Source organism: Petaurus breviceps, unplaced genomic scaffold (assembly GCF_028583685.1).
Source record: "Petaurus breviceps papuanus isolate PSGF00001 unplaced genomic scaffold, PetGlider_PUasm1.0 138, whole genome shotgun sequence".
Taxonomy (NCBI): domain Eukaryota; kingdom Metazoa; phylum Chordata; class Mammalia; order Diprotodontia; family Petauridae; genus Petaurus; species Petaurus breviceps.
The window spans coordinates 31,338,797-31,356,618 of record NW_027185694.1 but is presented as its reverse complement, the minus strand read 5'-3'; the positions used below and the strand labels follow the sequence as shown (position 1 = coordinate 31,356,618).

The window sequence follows — 17,822 nt, the reverse complement described above, 5'->3', positions numbered from 1 at the left end:
CTGCATTGGACAAACACATAATCAAATATTCCCTGGTTAAAGTTTTAAGAAGCTAAGCCCTGAGGAGAGAAGCTCAGTTTGGTGTGAGCTCAGGAGTACCTTGTGAAAGTCCTAGGGAAAGGGGAGGGGGGTAAGATTTCTCTCTCCTCCCTTTCCTTTTCACCCAGGTAGCTTTAAAGGGGATTTACTCACTCTGAAAGGGGTATCTCATTCAATAGCTAGTCAACTGGAGAGAGTTCAGGGCCCAATTGAGAGAAGGAGAAACACATACTCCAAGTGGTCATAGGTATAGAAAGACAATTACTTGAGGGAGAAATAGGATCCCTGGTAGCAAAGCAGAGAGCTGCTTATGGTGAGGAGCAGACTTGGAGAACTGAGAAGAGCAGCTTGCTCAGGAGAAATATTGCACCTAAGGAGAGCTGTGTGAGAATCCTATGATGAGAGAAATGACTTCCAAGTCCTTTGTTACCAGGAGTTGTAAGTTGCCTTTGACACACAAACACATGCATATACACATATGTTTTTATGTACATGTGCATACACACACCCACATGTGTTTCCCTACCATTGTACTATAAATTTCAGCCCACACTTTTCACAGATACTCTATATTTCTGGGAAAGTGTACCCCAAGTTTATGGGAGGAATGTTTTACAGCTACTGTTTTTCCTATGCCATTTTAGTAAAAGCTGTTGCTAAGAGCTAAGTGTGTCCACTGACTGATTATTAATGCAAGCATGGTGACTGGGGTTCACAACCTATAGTGATAAGAGTAAAGATCCATAGGAGTATCCTTTGAATCTGACAATGGTCAATATCTTCTACTTCAGTCTGCACCCAAGGAACTCAATATACAATCTGTGAGTAGGAGTTAGAGAGTATCCCAGAGGGTGTTAGTCAAATTTTAAAATCCCTTTGGAGAAATGAGAGGATATAGACAATGGTAATGAATGACAGGGTGCTGACCATTAAAGTTAGTGAAAGTAACCATTTGCTATGAATTCCCTCTTGTCCCCTCTTCCTCAATTCCTATCACTCCGATGCCTTCTACTGCTAGAGTGTTCATCTTCATGGAATCTAGAAAAAGGAAAAAGAAATACTGTATCTAATGGATACAAGTATTCTGGTTTTTAGAGAGGTAACTTAGCTGGGGGGGGGGGAGGGCATGGAATCAGTCTCCAGACTCTCCCATCCTCTGGATGAAATTTCCTTCAAGATTATTCAGCTCCCTTTACTCTTTTTTCCAGGCTCACAACATAGCATTCTGATGATGAATTTGGTGGAGATTGAGCATTCCATTTACCTCAATTCAACAAGCATTTATTAAGCTCCTACTAAGGTACTCTGCTAGGCGTATGTGTTTGTTAAGTGGGAGATTAGATAGATAGATAGAGAGAGAGAGAGAGAGAGAGAGAGAGAGAGAGAGATGTAGAGAGATATGGATATATAGAAATATAGATAGATAGGTGGATAGATATGGATATGTATCCCTCATTATATATTAAAGAATTGACATTATGACTTATAAATATATCTATGGTGAGTTTGTTTAGCATGATTCATTCCCAGAGCCTGCATCATGGAGTCAAGGACAAGACAGTTGGCATGAAACCTAACTTGCTTTTATGCTGTCTCTGTCTCTGTCTCTCTCATTCTTTTTAACCACTCTTCCCCATCTTCCATTCACATCTTCTTTGTCTTAATGGAAACAGGAGGAACTAGTATGGTGAGTTAAACAGACTCCATCTTGTTCTCGTACTACAACACTCTCTGTTTGGCATTTACAACCTTTCACACTCTGGCTCCAACCTATCTTTCCTGGCTGATCGCACATTACTTCCCTTCATAAACTTTACACTCTAGCCATATTTGAGAACTTTTGGTTTCCCATACATGACACTGCATCTTCCACGCCTATGCCTTTGCACAAGCTGTCCCAGCTATGCCTGGGAAGTTCTCCCTCTTCATCTCAGTCTAGATTACTTTAATGAATAATGTAGGTGCCCCATCTCACAGGACACTTTTCCTGATCCCCTCAGTTGCTACTATTCATGTCCCTCCCCACCGCCATGAAAGATTCTGCATTTATGCTTTGTATATTCTATATATAATCTATTCACATATTGTTTCCCCAAGTAGAATGTAAATTTCCTGAAGGTAAGAATGGTTTTGTATTTCAATTTGTATCCCCCTGGGCCTAAGACAGTACCTGACATAGTGTGATGAGTGCTAGAGGAATTAAAATTACATTTGCTTCCAGGTAGGACAATTGCTACCCATGGACTTCATGAGAACCAAAGAGACAATCAGAGCAATTAAGCACCCTCCTGTGCTACCTATGCCTACTCCCAGGAACCTCAAAAGTATTTGTTTCTCCATAGTTCTGTCTACATTCTGTATCTGAAGAAAACACCCACCTGGTCCTGAGGTTCCCATATGTGGAGACATACATGCCTGACATCGACAACTTGATAGCTACATAGCTTTGGCCAAATCACTTCACTTCTCCAGGACTCAGTTTCCCCACTGTGTAATGAGGGAGATGGACTATATGGCCTCTAGATTGCCTCCAGCTTGACATCTGTGATGAACAATGAGCCTCAGGAATCCCACATCTGCTGCCCGTGTTCTTCATGCTGGGTTCAGTGGATGTTTGGCTATGCTGGACAGGATCTAGTGACCCTGGTGGAGAGGAGCACAGGGGCCAGAAACCTTCACTCCCTTAAGCTAGGCCTCATTTACATTTGACAGAAAAATGGAGGCAAATGGTAATAAAAGGCAGTGATATAATAGACAGAGCCTTGCAATTAAAGTCAGGAAAATCTGGGAGCAAACCCTGCTTCCTATGTTAGCTAAGTGACCCTAGCTACAGGTGGGGAACCTGCAGCCTCAAGGCCCCATGTGGCCCTCTAGGTCTTCAAGTGTGGCCCTTTGACTGAATCTAGACTTCTCAGGTTTTCGCCTTTCTTTGTATCCCCAGTGCTTAAGCACAGTGCCTGGCCCAGAGTTAGAACTTAGTAACTGCTTATTGATAGACTGATGTTTCCTCATCTGCAGAAAGGCCATAATTACATCTGTAACACTTAGCCAACAGTTGTTTGCTGAGAAGATCAAAAGAGATAAGCTAATTAAAGTGCTTTCCAAATCTTAAAGCAGTGTGTATCGGTTGTTATCATGAATAATAAAGCATCTCTTCTGTGTCACTGAGCAAATTAGTGAAAAACCCAGAAATTCAAACTCAAATTTATCTTAACTAGATAAAATTCCCCATGAACAGTTTTAAATCCACAGCTTAAAGGATTTAGGCATTATTGCTAAGTCCTAAAAGTCAAATCACAAGGCCTGGGAAATATCTACAAACTCCTTCACTTTCTTCAGGATTCTTTTTTTTTTTTTTTTGACAGGCGAATGAATAGGAATGGAAGGTTCCTCCTTCTGAGGGCAGATACACGTACATAGGCACACATTTTTCTTCCAGGTTTGGACGAGCCCTGACACACTGAAAGAGGACAGCAGGGGCGGCCAGGTAACACAGTAAGAGCGCCAGCCCCAGAGTCAGAAGGACCCAGGATCAGTTCCAGCCTCATATACTTAACACCCACACAAAATAACTGTCCATGTAACCTTGGGCAAGTTACTTAACCCCAATCGCTTAAAAAAAAAAAAAAACGAGGACAGCAAGACTCTGGAACCTGCAAGCCCAAAATACAAGCTGTAGGCCTCTAAAACCCTTCTTTTATCTCAAGTCTTTTCAGGGAGCATAAGCTTGAAAATGCAGGTCTCTTGAGAGCCCTGGAGATGAGGGGCAGATCTGAGAGGCCTTAAAGAAGGCTACCACTTTATATCGAAAGTGAACAGAAAAAGGTAGTTGATGGTAATGTCACACTGACACTTCAGACTCAGCAAGTCCAAAGCTGATCTTATCATTGTTAAACTGTTCCTACTTCTAGCAGCTGTCTGTGGCACCACCAATCACTCCGTCTACCATTTTTGAAACCTGTGTGTCCTCTTACATGCTGTATTCTCCCTCAGTTTTCACATCTGATCAATTGCTAAGCCCTGTTGATTGCACCTCTCCAGGCTCTATCCTATCCCTCCTCTCCTCCCTATTCCCATGGCTACTACCCTGGCCCAGGTGCTCATCACCTACCTGGACTACTTCACCATCTTCCCTCTCTTAAGCCATCCATCTTAATGCTGCCAGAATATTATCTATACGCAGATATGAATCTGTCACACCATTCCTCCGCTCCCAAATCTTCAGTGGCTATTCATCACCTACTAAGTAAAATTTAAACTCTTTGCCTGGTACTTAAAACCTTCCAAAATCTGAAACTATACTACCTTTTCAGCCTCTCATATCATCTCCCTTCACATGCTCTATTTACACCAATGACATCAAACTACTTTCTGCATCCTGAAAATTCTGCTTACTCTCATACTGCCCATGCTATCAGTCATGATCACCTCTATTCCTTCACCACCCTACCTCCCCCTCTTTACTTCCCAAAAGCCCAACAAGAACACTATTGCCTCCACAAGGTCTCCATTAGGATCCCCTGAGAGCACTAGTTGGTGACCTTTCCCCTGGATCTTCAATTGGCACTTAGTTTTGCAATCCTTTAATGAGTGCCCTTAACATTTAACTGAATATTAGTTATCTGTGTTTGTGTCTTACCCTCAAACTAAAGTGAGAACTCCATGAAGATAAGGATGACCTTGCCTAAATATAGCTCCCTAACTACCTAGCACAGTAATGATAGTAGGTGGTACAGTGCAAAGAGTGCTGGGCCTGGAGTCAGGAAGATTCACCTTCCTGAGTTTCAATCCAGCCTCAGACACCAGCTGTGTGACCCTGGGCAAGTCACTTAACCCTGTTGGCCTCAGTTTCCTCTTCTGTAAAATGAACTGGAGAAGGCAATACCAAACCATTCTAATGTCTGTGCCAAGAAAACCCCAAATGGAGTCCTAAAGAGTCGAAAAACAACCTGAATGATAACACCTAGCATAGGGCTCTGCAAGTACTACGGGCTTCATAAGATTTTACCGAATGTATGAATGAGTAGCATACATTTGATGCTTTGTATCAATAGTCATCCACATTTGTCTCACTGCCCTACTAACTCATTGGCTCAATGTGGGCAGGCTATCTCTTACAGAAACTTTGTATCCTCCCTAGGGCCAGACACATTTGTCTGTACAGAGTCGAGAGATTCCTAAGCATTTGTTGAATGGATAAGTCTTTTCTACTTCTCTCAACTCAACAATGGATGCCAGCGCAGGTCTGGTCCTTAGCTCTTCCTGCCTGGTCTGTTGCAAAAACCTCCCAATTAGTCTCTCCTCTCATCAAACCATTTGTCAAGTGCTTATTATGTGCCAGGCACTGTGCTACATGCTGGGCATACAGAGAGAGAAGACAGAAGGAGAAGGCTCATATCAGGAAGGTACAGTATATCCATACATAAGAATAATACATCCAGGATAAACAAAAATCCAGTACATAGCGGCGGGACCACAGCAGACAGAATTTCACTAACAACTGGGGAAATCAGGAAAGGCTTCTGGAAGGAAGTAGTACTTAAAATGATGATCCTGAAAGGAAGCTAGAATTCCAAGAGATGAGGAGGGATACATTCTGAATGTGGGGTATAGCCTATGCAAAGATGTGGAGGCAGGAAATGTAATGTTGTACATAGGTAATGGCAACGAGGCCAGTTTACCATCCATCTTCCAGACTGCTGTCACGTTGATTTTCCTACAGCCCAGACCTGACCATGTCCATCACTGACTACCTATGGCCTCTAGGATAAATGTGAGTTGCCTGGCGTTTAAAGTTCTTTGCATTCTGGGCCCAGCCTAGCTTTCTAGAGTGATTTCCCATTACTCACCCTCGTACACTCTCCACTGCATTCAACTCACCCTACTTCTTGTTTCCCACACATAATATTCCATCTCTCATCTCCATTACTTTGCACAGGCTGCTTCCTCTCATCACCATGTCAGTAATATAAGCTCCTTGAAGTGAGAGATTATTTTAGGGATGAGGGGAGTCCTTTGTGTCCCTAGCAACCAGCATGAGTACATGGTACATATTGATGCTTAATAAAGGTTTGCTGAGTGATTGGTTGGAATGTTCTCCCTTCTCACTTCCACCTCTTGAAATCTTCAAGGCTTAGCTCCAATGCCTCCTCTCCTGGCCCTTCAGTTACTTGTTCTCTCCTCCCAGGTCCTTGAAATCACTATGTATTTACTTTGGATATATTTTGTATTTATCTGTATACATGTTCCCCTCCCCACCCTACAGCAGAATGTAAGCTCCTTGAGGACAGAAATTATGTTCTCTTTGCTTTTATGTCTCCCTTAGTGCTGTGATAAAAATGCCTGTCTAATAGAATTGAATTAAATGAATAGAAGTCAACCTATGAAAAGGATGCTAGATTTGGAGTCAAAGAACCTGGGCTGAACCCCCCAGGTCTGCCAAATACTAGCTGCAAGGCCTTGGACTTAACCCGTTTCCTCATCTGTAAAATAAGCAGTCTGGTGAACATGCCTGTGATCTAACATTCTTCCTATGATCCAATTCTAAGAGCTTCAAACTCCAAGTCTAGATATCAAACAGGATTCAAAATACAGACAAATTGAGATTGGGGAAGGAAATATTTCAACAACACTTATCACCTAACAATGACCCATCCTTAACTTCTTAGCTTGGAAAATTACCTCATTGGATACAAAGAAGCTATAAACAAATACACGAGAAACCACACATCTGTCACTCATCTTGAACTCAGGTCTACTCTTGCCATTTCAATCTCAGCTGATTCCTTCCTTTCTCAACAAGGCCCCAGACTGCATGACTAACTTTCAAGTGGAGAAGGTAACCTTGAAATGTGAATGTTACAGATGACCAATCAGTGACAAACCCCTTTTGTCTTTGTCTGCCTTTCAACAAGGTAACTGGTCGTGCCAATTATTTCTGAAGTTTCAGACAGAAAGATAAAGGTCAGAAATACCAAGACATACAACAAGGCTGTGCTGGGTTGGTATAATGAGGCTAATCGGAACCAAGAGCTCATGGGAATGTGGAGTGTGATGTTAACAATTCCGACAGGTCCTCCAAGGAGTGAAAGTTATTTGGGGTGAAGACAACTTTAGAAACAAGAAGGTATAGAATGTGTGTATATATATATATGTATGTATATGTGTGTATATGTATATATGTAGGTATATACATATGTGTATGTGTGTGTGTTGTGTGTGTACACACGCAGACTAACTCAGGAAGTATTTTCCCAACAGAGGACCAAATGGCTAATTTTGCAAAATGGAACTCAGATACCTCTTACCTTTCTCTGATGCTGGAGCCAGGTCAATAAAACTCCGGCATGTTTCACCTTTGAAAAGAAAACAGATTGATTTTAGAATCATAAAAGGCAGTGCCAAGTTTTTGTTTCTTCCCACTAGCAGTTTATCCCGCAGTCTCAAGAAGGCCATGGTCAGTCCAGACTGTGATTTTGATCTTTAACCCAGATAACTTCTTTCAATTACCATCCCCTTGTAGCACATTCTGCTTTCTCCAGCCTAAATGCCCTTTTCAAGGGAGATGTTTGGTGTGGCATTCAAAGTCCTTCCCCATCGGGTTCAAACCTAACCTTGCAACTTTTATCTTTTACTCCCCATTCACATTACTCTATCCCTTGTAATAATAGCTAGCATTTATATGGTGCTTTCTATATACCAGGCACTGTACTAAGTACTTTGCAATTATTATCTCATTTGATCCTCACAAACACCCTGGGAGGTAGGTGATATTATTATTCCCCATTTTACAGATGAGGAAAGTGAGTCAAACAGAGGTTAAAGTGACTTGACCAGAGTGACACAGCTACTAAGTATCTGAACCTAGATCTGAACTCGGGTCTTCCTGACTCCAAGCCCAGCCCTCTATCCACTGAATCATCTGGCTGGACTCCTCATTGTCTCCTGAACAAATTCAGGACTTTCTCATGTCTTTATTCAAACTCTTCTCTATAAAGTGCATGAGACCTCCCATCCTATCTTTACCAATTGATGTCCTACCAACCTTTCAAGGGACTGCTGAAATGCTACTTCTTGTATGAAGTCTTTCCTGTTTCTCCCAGGTAGAACCAACTCCTCCTTCATTTGATCTCATAGCAATGTGTACTCTTCTGCACTTACCTACTTTGGTTTTTTGTGTTGGTTTTTTTTAAATCCACAGATGTCATCTTCTCCTACTAGGTTTAGCTTTGAAGGCAGGCTGCATTAGTAGACAGAATACCAGATGTGACATCAAGGCCCTTCATCACCATACCAGCCTGGACAAGTCACTTGATACCTCTAAATCTCAATTGTCTCTTGAAATAGTAAGATCTTTCTATGTTATCACCTTGAGTCTGTTTTGTATATAACTATATATTTTCTCCCAGATAGAATGTAAACTCCTTCTTGGACAGAGAGGGCTTTCTATTTTGTCCTAACACTGTACAGACAATAAATGGACAGATTATCAATATACACTGTACAGATAATTAATAAATATTTGTTGATTGATTTCAGAAACACCCCCCTCAAAAAAAATAAATAAAATCACCTACTTCATGTGGTTGTTATAGGCATCAAATGATGTAATGGATGGAAAGTACTTGGCAATACCTAAGGCACCATAAAAATATGAACCATTATTGAAATCAGAAGGCTTGTCTTGTGTGTATTTGTGCCTAGCATAGGGCATAAAATAGGTGCTAAATATGTTTGTTGAATGAGTAAATAAAGAATTTATTCCTACAAAGCCAACCAATTTTTGCTCCCACCAATTCTCTATGCTGCTCTAAAGCTCCTCATCCTTGTCTCTTACCTTTCTGTATGCTCAGAAACCTGCATTTCCCAGGAAATCTGTATCTTGTTTACATATACCTACAAACATTTCTTCATGCAGTGATTGCAGCAATTATTGTTTGGGAGTTATAACTGTTATTCCTATAAGGCATAAATGTATTGATGCAATTAAGGTCAAACTCTATTACCTGACCCTAGTCAGGGGTGGGGAACCTGCAGCCTTGAGGCCACCTAGGTCCTTGGGTGTGGCCTTTTGTCAGAGTCCAAGTTTTATAGAACAAATTCTTTTATTAAGGGAATTTGTTCAGCCAAGTTTGGATTCAGCCAAAGGACCACACTTGAGGAACTAGAGGGCCACAAGTCACCTCCAGGCCCCAGGTTCGCCATCTCTGCCCTAGATAAACTCCTCCTAGGATCACAGAAGCTAGAGCTGGGAAAGATGTTCAAGTCTAATAACCCTTTCATGTTGTTGTTCAGTCATTTTAGTCGTCGTATCTGACTCTTTGTGACTCCATTTGGGGTTTTCTTGGCAAAGATACCAGAGCATTTTGCCATTTTCTTCTCTAATTCATTTTACAGATGAGGAAACTGAGGCAAACTGTGACTTCCTTAGGTTCATACAACTAATAAGTGTCTGAGGCCAAATTTGAACTTGGGTCTATTTGACTCTAGGCCTGGCACTCTATCCATGTGCCACCTTGCTGCCCAACCTTTTCATTTAACAGATGAGGAAATGAAGACTAGAAAGGTGAGGAGATTTGGCCAAGGTCATGCAAACAAAGAACAAGGCCAAGATTTGAACCCACATTCCCTGACTCTAAACTCAATGTTCTTTCTACTATAACATGCTGTTTCTCATCTTTCAATCTCACTTTCTTGCTGATTTAAACTTATTAAAATACATTTAATAAGTGAGAATTCTGTTGTAGCTCAAGCAAGCAAGCAATAAGCATGTCTGAAAACTACATACAATGTCAAGCATTATACAAAGCATAGGGGACAAAAAGAAGATACTTCCTCCCCCCAGTGAGTTTATATCCTGAACTAGTAGCACTACAAAGTCAAAGCAAAAACTACACAGTCCCAATCCATGTGGAGTTCACCACTGAAAAGAACCCTGAATCCTAGAATAATTGAGTAATATACTTTTACGAAAGACAGTTTTTCAAATGGAAATTTGAATCATTTTGTTTCTTTTATTCTTAATTCTTTTACTTCATATATATTTACGAGCATTCATTGGAAAAGAGCTAGAGTAAAAAAAATGGGAGAGAAAATCTTGTTTAGTCATTTTTCAGTCATGTCTGAATCTCCTGTGGGGTTTTCTTGACAGAGAGACTGGAGTGGTTTGCCACTTTCCTTCTCCAACTCATTTTACAGATAAAGAAACTGAAACAAATAGGGTTAAGTGGCTTGCTCAGGGTCACACAATTAATAGGTATCTGAGGCCAGATTTGATCTCATGAAGATGAGAGTCTAATGGTGCTCTATCCACTGTACCACTGCCCTGAAAGAGAAAGAGGAAGACCCAAATGACATCAAAGAGAAAAGGAAAAAGGGAAGACAGTAACAAGGAAAAGTAGGGAAGTCAAGAATCCTAAAAACAAACAAAAAAAACCCATCAGAATAAAAAAATAAAAACATAAGTCAACTTTTGATCACATATCCAAATGAAGGAGAAAAAGAAGCTTGATTAGTCTAAAATAATGGTTAACCTTGCACTATTTTGCCCCCAATTCTACTACAGACTTATTTTATATTACTCCCATTGATATACTCTACTCTCCTATCCAATTGAACTTCCCATGCCCCTAATGTCTTCATATCCCTTCCCCTTTATGCATTTGCATACACTATCCTCCTTCCTAGAATGGATTTTCCTATATCTCTGCCTGTCAAAACCTTTCTTTTCCTTGAAGGTTTCCTTGAGATGCTACATCTTCCATAAAGTCTTCCTTGATCTGCCCCCCAGGTAGAAGTGATCCCTTCCTCCTCAAATCTCTCATGCTACACCATTTGAACTGTTCCGCGGATTTAATCATAATTTATCTTGTATTAGAGTTATTTGTGTATATGCCTTATTCCTTTCTGCTGGTCTTTAAGCTCCTTAAGGGTGTTGATTTTCATATTTATATAAACAGTGCCTAGCACAAGGTCTTAAACACAGTAGTTACTAAATACATGTCTGTTGAATTGAATAATATTTAAAATGTTTATATTTTTGTTTGAGAAGTGAAGCCAGAGTGACACATACTCAACCATTCGACATTCGATCTTTAGTGCCTCCTAGTTCATCCCCACTCCAGATACAGAAACAAAAAGAAGACAGGGACAACAGTCCTGGCTGAGCAATAGTAAATATTAAAATGTGAAAAAAAATTCAGTTTAAATCTTTGTTCAAATATCCATTTAATTGTTTCTGTCCAAAAAGTCCTACCCATAAAATGGTCATAAAGCTCTGTGAGAGTGGGAGGCATTTCATTTTTTGTCTTTGAATACCAGTGCTTAGCACACAGTAGGTGCTTAATAAATGTTTGTTGATTGACTGATCCATAGAAACTAAGGGTCATAGAAGTGGAAGAAATCTTAGAAATCTTCTAGTTCAGTGGTTTCTAAACTTTTTTGACTAAATTAATTTGAATTCATTTTTTCCCTTGGTTGGTATGAAAGAATATAGGTAGATGATTTCCCCCCGCCCCCACCAGTGGCATCTGTATAACAGCTGCCATAAGAATAGGTTATGACTACCTCAAAGGTCTAACACTCACTTCAGAAGGGGAAAAACTGGGAGTTTGTACAGCTGCAGGAGACAAAGGAATAGGTAAGCAGTAAGAGAAGGGTAGGTGTGGTTGTGTTGGAGATAAGTTCTATTGTGTGGAAGATGGGATGGGAACTATCTTCTCACCCTGCTACTGGTAGATCATAGCTCTTGCAGTCCAGCTATAGCTTTCCAGGAGGCCCAGACCTCACCTTGGAGATGCTGCTTTAGTTATCCCCTTTGTTTTTACAAATGGGGGAAATGAATGTCAGAGAGGTTTGTGACAATTGAAAGATGAAATAACTGAGGAAACAAAGGTTCAAGTTTCCGAGCATATTGATTTGTTAAGCAGTGCATGGCAACTGCATAACAAATCAGGACCAGCTTTGGCACTCAACCCCAAATACAGAGGGAGAAAGATTTTTATGCATGAAAAACTTAATCAAATAAAACATACTAGTTAAAAGAAAACAACTAACCATGATATAAAATCAGGTAATCTTATTTCTAATTGGAGGGAAGATTAAAGACCTTCCAAGTTGGAAGGGGGATAGTGAACAGGTACAATTCCCTGAATTCAGAAAAAGGGATATCCCATTCCCCCAAATGTCTGTATTTAATCAAAGGAATATGGAAACTGTAACTGATTGATCATTATGAGGCCAGTTTTCAGATAAGACATATGAGTTGTTTGAGATGTATAATGGTAAGAAAACTCCTTGCATCAGTCTTCAGATCTAACTGGGTTTCTGGTCAGCATAAAGTAGTTCCTTCGTTAAGGGTCTCTAAATAGCAGGCAGAGGTGGTCCAGCTTCCCAGCAGCACAGAGTTAGGTTCAAACAATGCAATAAGGTTTTCTCCCAATTCCCAAAATTGAATAAAATTTCCTCATAAGACAGAAATTCAGCTAGATCCATAATTGACTAGAAAGGGAACTGAGCTATCTCCAGAACTGAGTCACAAGATGGAATCACTGTGGTTCACTCAATTTCCACAATTAACTTTCTGTTCTAATCCCCTGGAGATAAAACTTGCTTGAGGTTACAAAATGAGTTAGCAGAGTTTGAACTCATATCCAACTGTCTTGAATCTATATTCAATGGTCTTTTCACCACAGTATTCTGGTCTTTCCTTTTACCAATCAATCCACACAGTATTAAATACTTATTATGGTCCAGGCACTCGCTAAGGACTGGGAATATAAAGAAAAAATGAAAGCAGGACTTCCAGGTCACATGACCAACACAATGGAGGGCTAGACATTTTTTCTGATCCTCACACCTCTCAAACCACCACAAAAGAAGAATTATGCACAGGTGGTAAAGCAATTGCGGCTGTCTCAGCCATCTAAAATGCCAAAGACCCTAACAAGGTAACAATCCAATGAACTAAAAGCAGAGAAGGCAGCTAGGTGATGGATACAGCACTGACATGGAATCAGGAAGAGCTGAGTTAAAATCCTGCCTTGAACACCTGCTAGCTGTATGACCCTGGGCAAGTCACTTTACCTCTGCCCATTTCCTCAACTATAAAATGGGGATAATAATAGCACCTACGTCCTAGTACTGTTGTGAGTATCAAATGAGATAACAATTGTAAAGCACTTAGCACCATGCCTGGCACATAAGCACCATAAAAATGTTAACTATTATTATTATTAATTCCCATCAATACTTTCTCAGCATTCCTTCCCTCCCTAGCCCTCCCATGCTGGTAGGATGGCAAAACCTGATCCCCAGGTTATGCTCTGGAACCCACTCAACTGTTCCCATGCTGCTGCTACATTCTCTGCCAGCAAAACCTTTTCCCTCCCCATCCCTGCCAAACCATTATAAGAGAGCAAGCGACAGAATCCAGTTCTGCACCTCAACCCCACCATGTGCATCAGAATAGAGGTACAAGAACACAGAAGCCTGTTCTATCTGGGGAGGCAATTTCCCTGATGTGATGCAGCAGAGCTCAGTCAGACAACTAAGGAATAAAGAGAGCAGGGGCAGGGAACCAGCATGTGAGGGAGACTACAGTAGGCCCAAAGGAAGGAGGACTGGCATCCAGCCAAGGCCAGTTCTCCTTCCCGCCAAAGTCACTTGAGGCAGAAACTGAGGTTGGGGAAAAGAAAATTCCGCAATGTGGGAGAAGACTAAGACAGTGCTATGCTCCAGGTCTTGAGTGAACTGTCATTGAAGAAAGAATCAAAAAGTGAGTGACAGGTAAACATGAGCAGACCAAAAATTTTATTTGCTAAAGATATTAGGAGGAAGAAAACTCAGTGAAAAACTTGGACCACAAGGAGATAAATAAACAGAAGGTGACAGGGCCTCCAGATCATCTAAACAAGTCCAAACATCTCTGAATAAATATTGTAAGACAATGGAAAATGGATCAGTACTTGATGAAATAGATGATGTGGATTACCAAGAGGGCCTGGAAATAAAGCAGAATGTTCCCAAATGGTACAAGAGCGAGATGGTTTTTGTAATTCATTCTTTGATCACCTCAATTAATAATTATGTGAAGGAAAATAATAATGATAAAACAACATACAAAAATTTCTGGGATGCAGCAAAAACAGTCCTTAGGATGAAAATTACATCTAAAAAACGTGTTAACAAAATTGAAAATGAGAAGAAATATGAATTAAAATACTCATCTTAAAGAAAACTAGAATGCCAATGGAAAGTAAACCTTTGAAAAGTACAAAATAAAAATACTAAAAATTAGAGGAGAAATAAACAGGAAGCCAAAAAAGATGACAGAAATGATTGATAACACTTAAAACTGGTTCTTTGAAAAAAAAAAAAACCTATCATTCTATAACAGACTAGCAATTGATAAGCTTCTAACCAATATGTTTAAAAAGAAGACAAAAAATCAAAGCAAATTGGCTAACAAGCATCAGAATCTACTATACACAGTTATATACTAATAAATGAGAACACAAAAGAAGTAGAGACATTCCTTTAAAAATATAAAATAATCCAAACTAACCTAAGACCAACTAGACATCTTAAACAATCCAATCTCAGAAAATATAAATAGAACTAGGTGTAAAGCACTGCCAAAGAAAAAATTTCTGGTCCTCATAGACTCACAGAATTCTATCAAACTTTACAGAAAAATTAGCACCCACATGCACAAATTATCCTCTAAAATTGAGAAGGAAAGTACACTATCAAACTCTTTTTATGAGACAAGTATGGTTCTAATACCTCAACCAGGAAAGGATGAAGCAAAGGAGGAGATCAATAAACCAATGTCATGAATGAATATTGTCTTTAAAATTTAAATAAAATCCTGTCAGACTACAAAAAAATTTCCAAGATGTCATTCATCATAAGCAAGTTAAGTTTATACCATATTGAAAAGATATTTTGTAATTAGGAAAATAATTAACATATTAGCATTTTAACACATTAAAAACCAAAACATCTAAAACCATGATTACCTCAGAGTATGCAAGGGGGGGAAAGCCTTTGACAAAGTACAAAACTCATTTACGTTAAAAAAATATCTTACCAAATATACATAGAGAGACTTTTTAAAGTGTAAAAAGAATCTAAGACCAAAATCAAGCATCACATGCCATGAAAATACACTAGAAGCTGTCCCAGCAAATATGGGATTAAAGCAGGGGTGACTACTCTTCCCACTCTTGTTATAGGCCTGGAAATGAAAGTGATATCAATAAACAAGATGAAGAAATTAAAGTTGTAAAGACAGGCAAATGCAAGATAAAATTATCCATATTTGCTGATAACATGGTGGTTTACTTATAAAAACATATGGAATCAACAAAAATATTAATTGATGCAGTTAATAGCTTCTGCAAAGTTACAGGCTATAAAATAAACCCTCAAAAATTGATGGCATTTCTATAAACAATATTGAAATCAAAGAGTAACAGGAGAAAGGGAAAAACTATTCTAATAACTACAAAAATATATAAAACCTATGGGAATTAGTCTAGAGCACACACATAGATTCAATTTCAAAGTGTTCCTTGAAGAAATAAAGCACAGCCTAATAGCTGGAGGAATATTCATTACCCATGGATGAGCCATGCCAATATAATAAAAATGGCTATATTACCAAAGTTAATTTGTACTTTTAATGTAAAAACTATATTTAAGAGACTATTGTAAAACTATTAAAGGAATACTTTACACAATTTGATAAAATAATAACAAAATTCAACTGGAGAAATGAAATATCTAGATTGCTAAGTAAAATAATTTAAAGAGATAGAGATGTCAAACTAGATTATAAAGCAGACATTATCAAAATTATTTGGCAGTAGTTTGTGTTGTGTGGTATTTTTTTTAATACAGAAATAGATCAAAAGAATATCCTGGTCAAGGGAGAAGCAAAAACAATGGAACTCAATAACCCACTACTTGATAAACTTCCAAACATAAATTACTTAGAAAGCAATTCCCTACTTGATTAAAAAAATTGCTAGAAAAACTAAAATCTATCTGACAGAAATTTGGTTTAGACTCATGCCTGATGCAATATTGCATAATAAATTCTAAATTGATATATCAATGTCATATTAAAAATCATACCACAGAAAAAATAGAGAAGCAGAATTTTTACAGCTATGGGTAGGAGATATATCCTTAACTAAACAATGGAGGTGACAATTATAAAAGATAAAATATATAGCTTTAATTATATGAAACTTAAAAACTTCTATATGAACAAAAGTAACACATCTAGAATAAGAAAGGAAGAGGCTGAATGGGAATTTTTTTTTGGGGGGGGGGCATAAAAATTCTCAGCTAAGAGTTTGGAATCCCAGATATTTAGATAATGGGTATGCATGGGTATGGGTGTGTGTTTGTGTGTGTGTGTAAACAAAAATCATTTCCAGTAGGTAAGCTGTCAAAGGATATGAACATATAGTTCTCAAATCTATAATGAAAGGTTATATGACTAACTACTTGAAATACAGCACATTAAAAAGAAGAGATGGCTAGTTACTGGATGGAAGACTGTAGTTAAGTTCTGATTGGGTAGATCCATAAATCCACATACCCTAATAATAAATAGGGGCAGCTAGGTAGCACAGTGGATAGAGTGCCAGGCCTGGGATTAGGAAGATTCATCTTCCTGAGTTCAAATCCAGTCTCACTTACTAGTTGTGCGCCTCTGGGCTAGTCACTTAACCCTGTTTGCCTCAGTTTCCTCATCTGTAAAATGAGCTGGAAAAAGAAATAGCAAACCACTCCAGGATCTTTGTGAAGAAAACCCCAAAATGGAGTCATGAAAAATCAGATACATCTGAAAAACGACAGAACAAAAACAGTAAAATAATAATTACATATTGTTTGTTCAAAGAAAACTGAATCCTCTTAGAGCTTTCAACTTCATAGTAAATGGAAAGATGAGAGAAATGGAGGAAGGAAGGAAGGAAGGATAAAGGGAAGGGTAAAACACTATGCCAAGTGCTTTATAATCATTATCTCATTTTATCCTCACAACAACCCTAAGAGGTAGTTGCTATTATTATTATTACCATCTTACATCTGAGGAAAACTGAGAAAGACAGAGGTTAAATGACATGCCCAGGATCACTTGGTTAATATGTATCTGAAGCCAGATTTGAACCCAGTTCTTCTTAACTACATGTCCACTGTTCCACTTAACTACATAGCAGAAGAGAATATCTTCAAATTAAAAAAAATATATCTGGGGCAACTAGGTGTCACAGTGAATAGAGCACCGGCCCTGGCATCAGGAGGACCTGAGTTCAAATCTGCCTTCAGACACTTGACACAATTACTAGCCATGTGACTTTGGGCAAGTCACTTACCCCCAAATGCCCTCCAAAAAGCAAAAAACAAAAACAAAAAAATATATATCAATCAACCAGCACTTATCAAGGACCTACTATGTACTAGATAATATGCTAAGTGCTGGGAATACAAAGACAAAAAAATGAAATCATCTCTATTCTCAAGGAGCTTGCATTCTATCAGGGGAAATGTGTAAGTATATAAAGAATAAATACAAAATAAATGCCAAGTAGTTTAATACAAAATGGGGGAGGGGGTTAATTGGAGGGAATCAGGAAAAGTTTCATGTAAAAAGGTGATGATTCTTGTTGTCTGTCCTTTGTTCTTGAAGAGGACCAATAACATCACTAAGGTGATGTCTTGACTTGCACTTGAATTGAACTTACGTGAGGAAGAGTTACAAAACATCA

The 17,822-nt window shown here is 39.0% G+C and overlaps 1 protein-coding gene across 1 annotated transcript in view; it reads right to left on the bottom strand.

The window, feature by feature from the left end:
• Positions 1 to 17,822, bottom strand: part of GSG1L (GSG1 like) — a 380,886-nt gene that overhangs the window by 281,601 nt on the left and 81,463 nt on the right. The window contains exon 2 of the mRNA XM_069064135.1: positions 7,347 to 7,394. Within this exon, the coding sequence (XP_068920236.1) occupies positions 7,347 to 7,394 (48 nt within the window). The remainder of the gene's footprint in view (positions 1 to 7,346; positions 7,395 to 17,822) is intronic.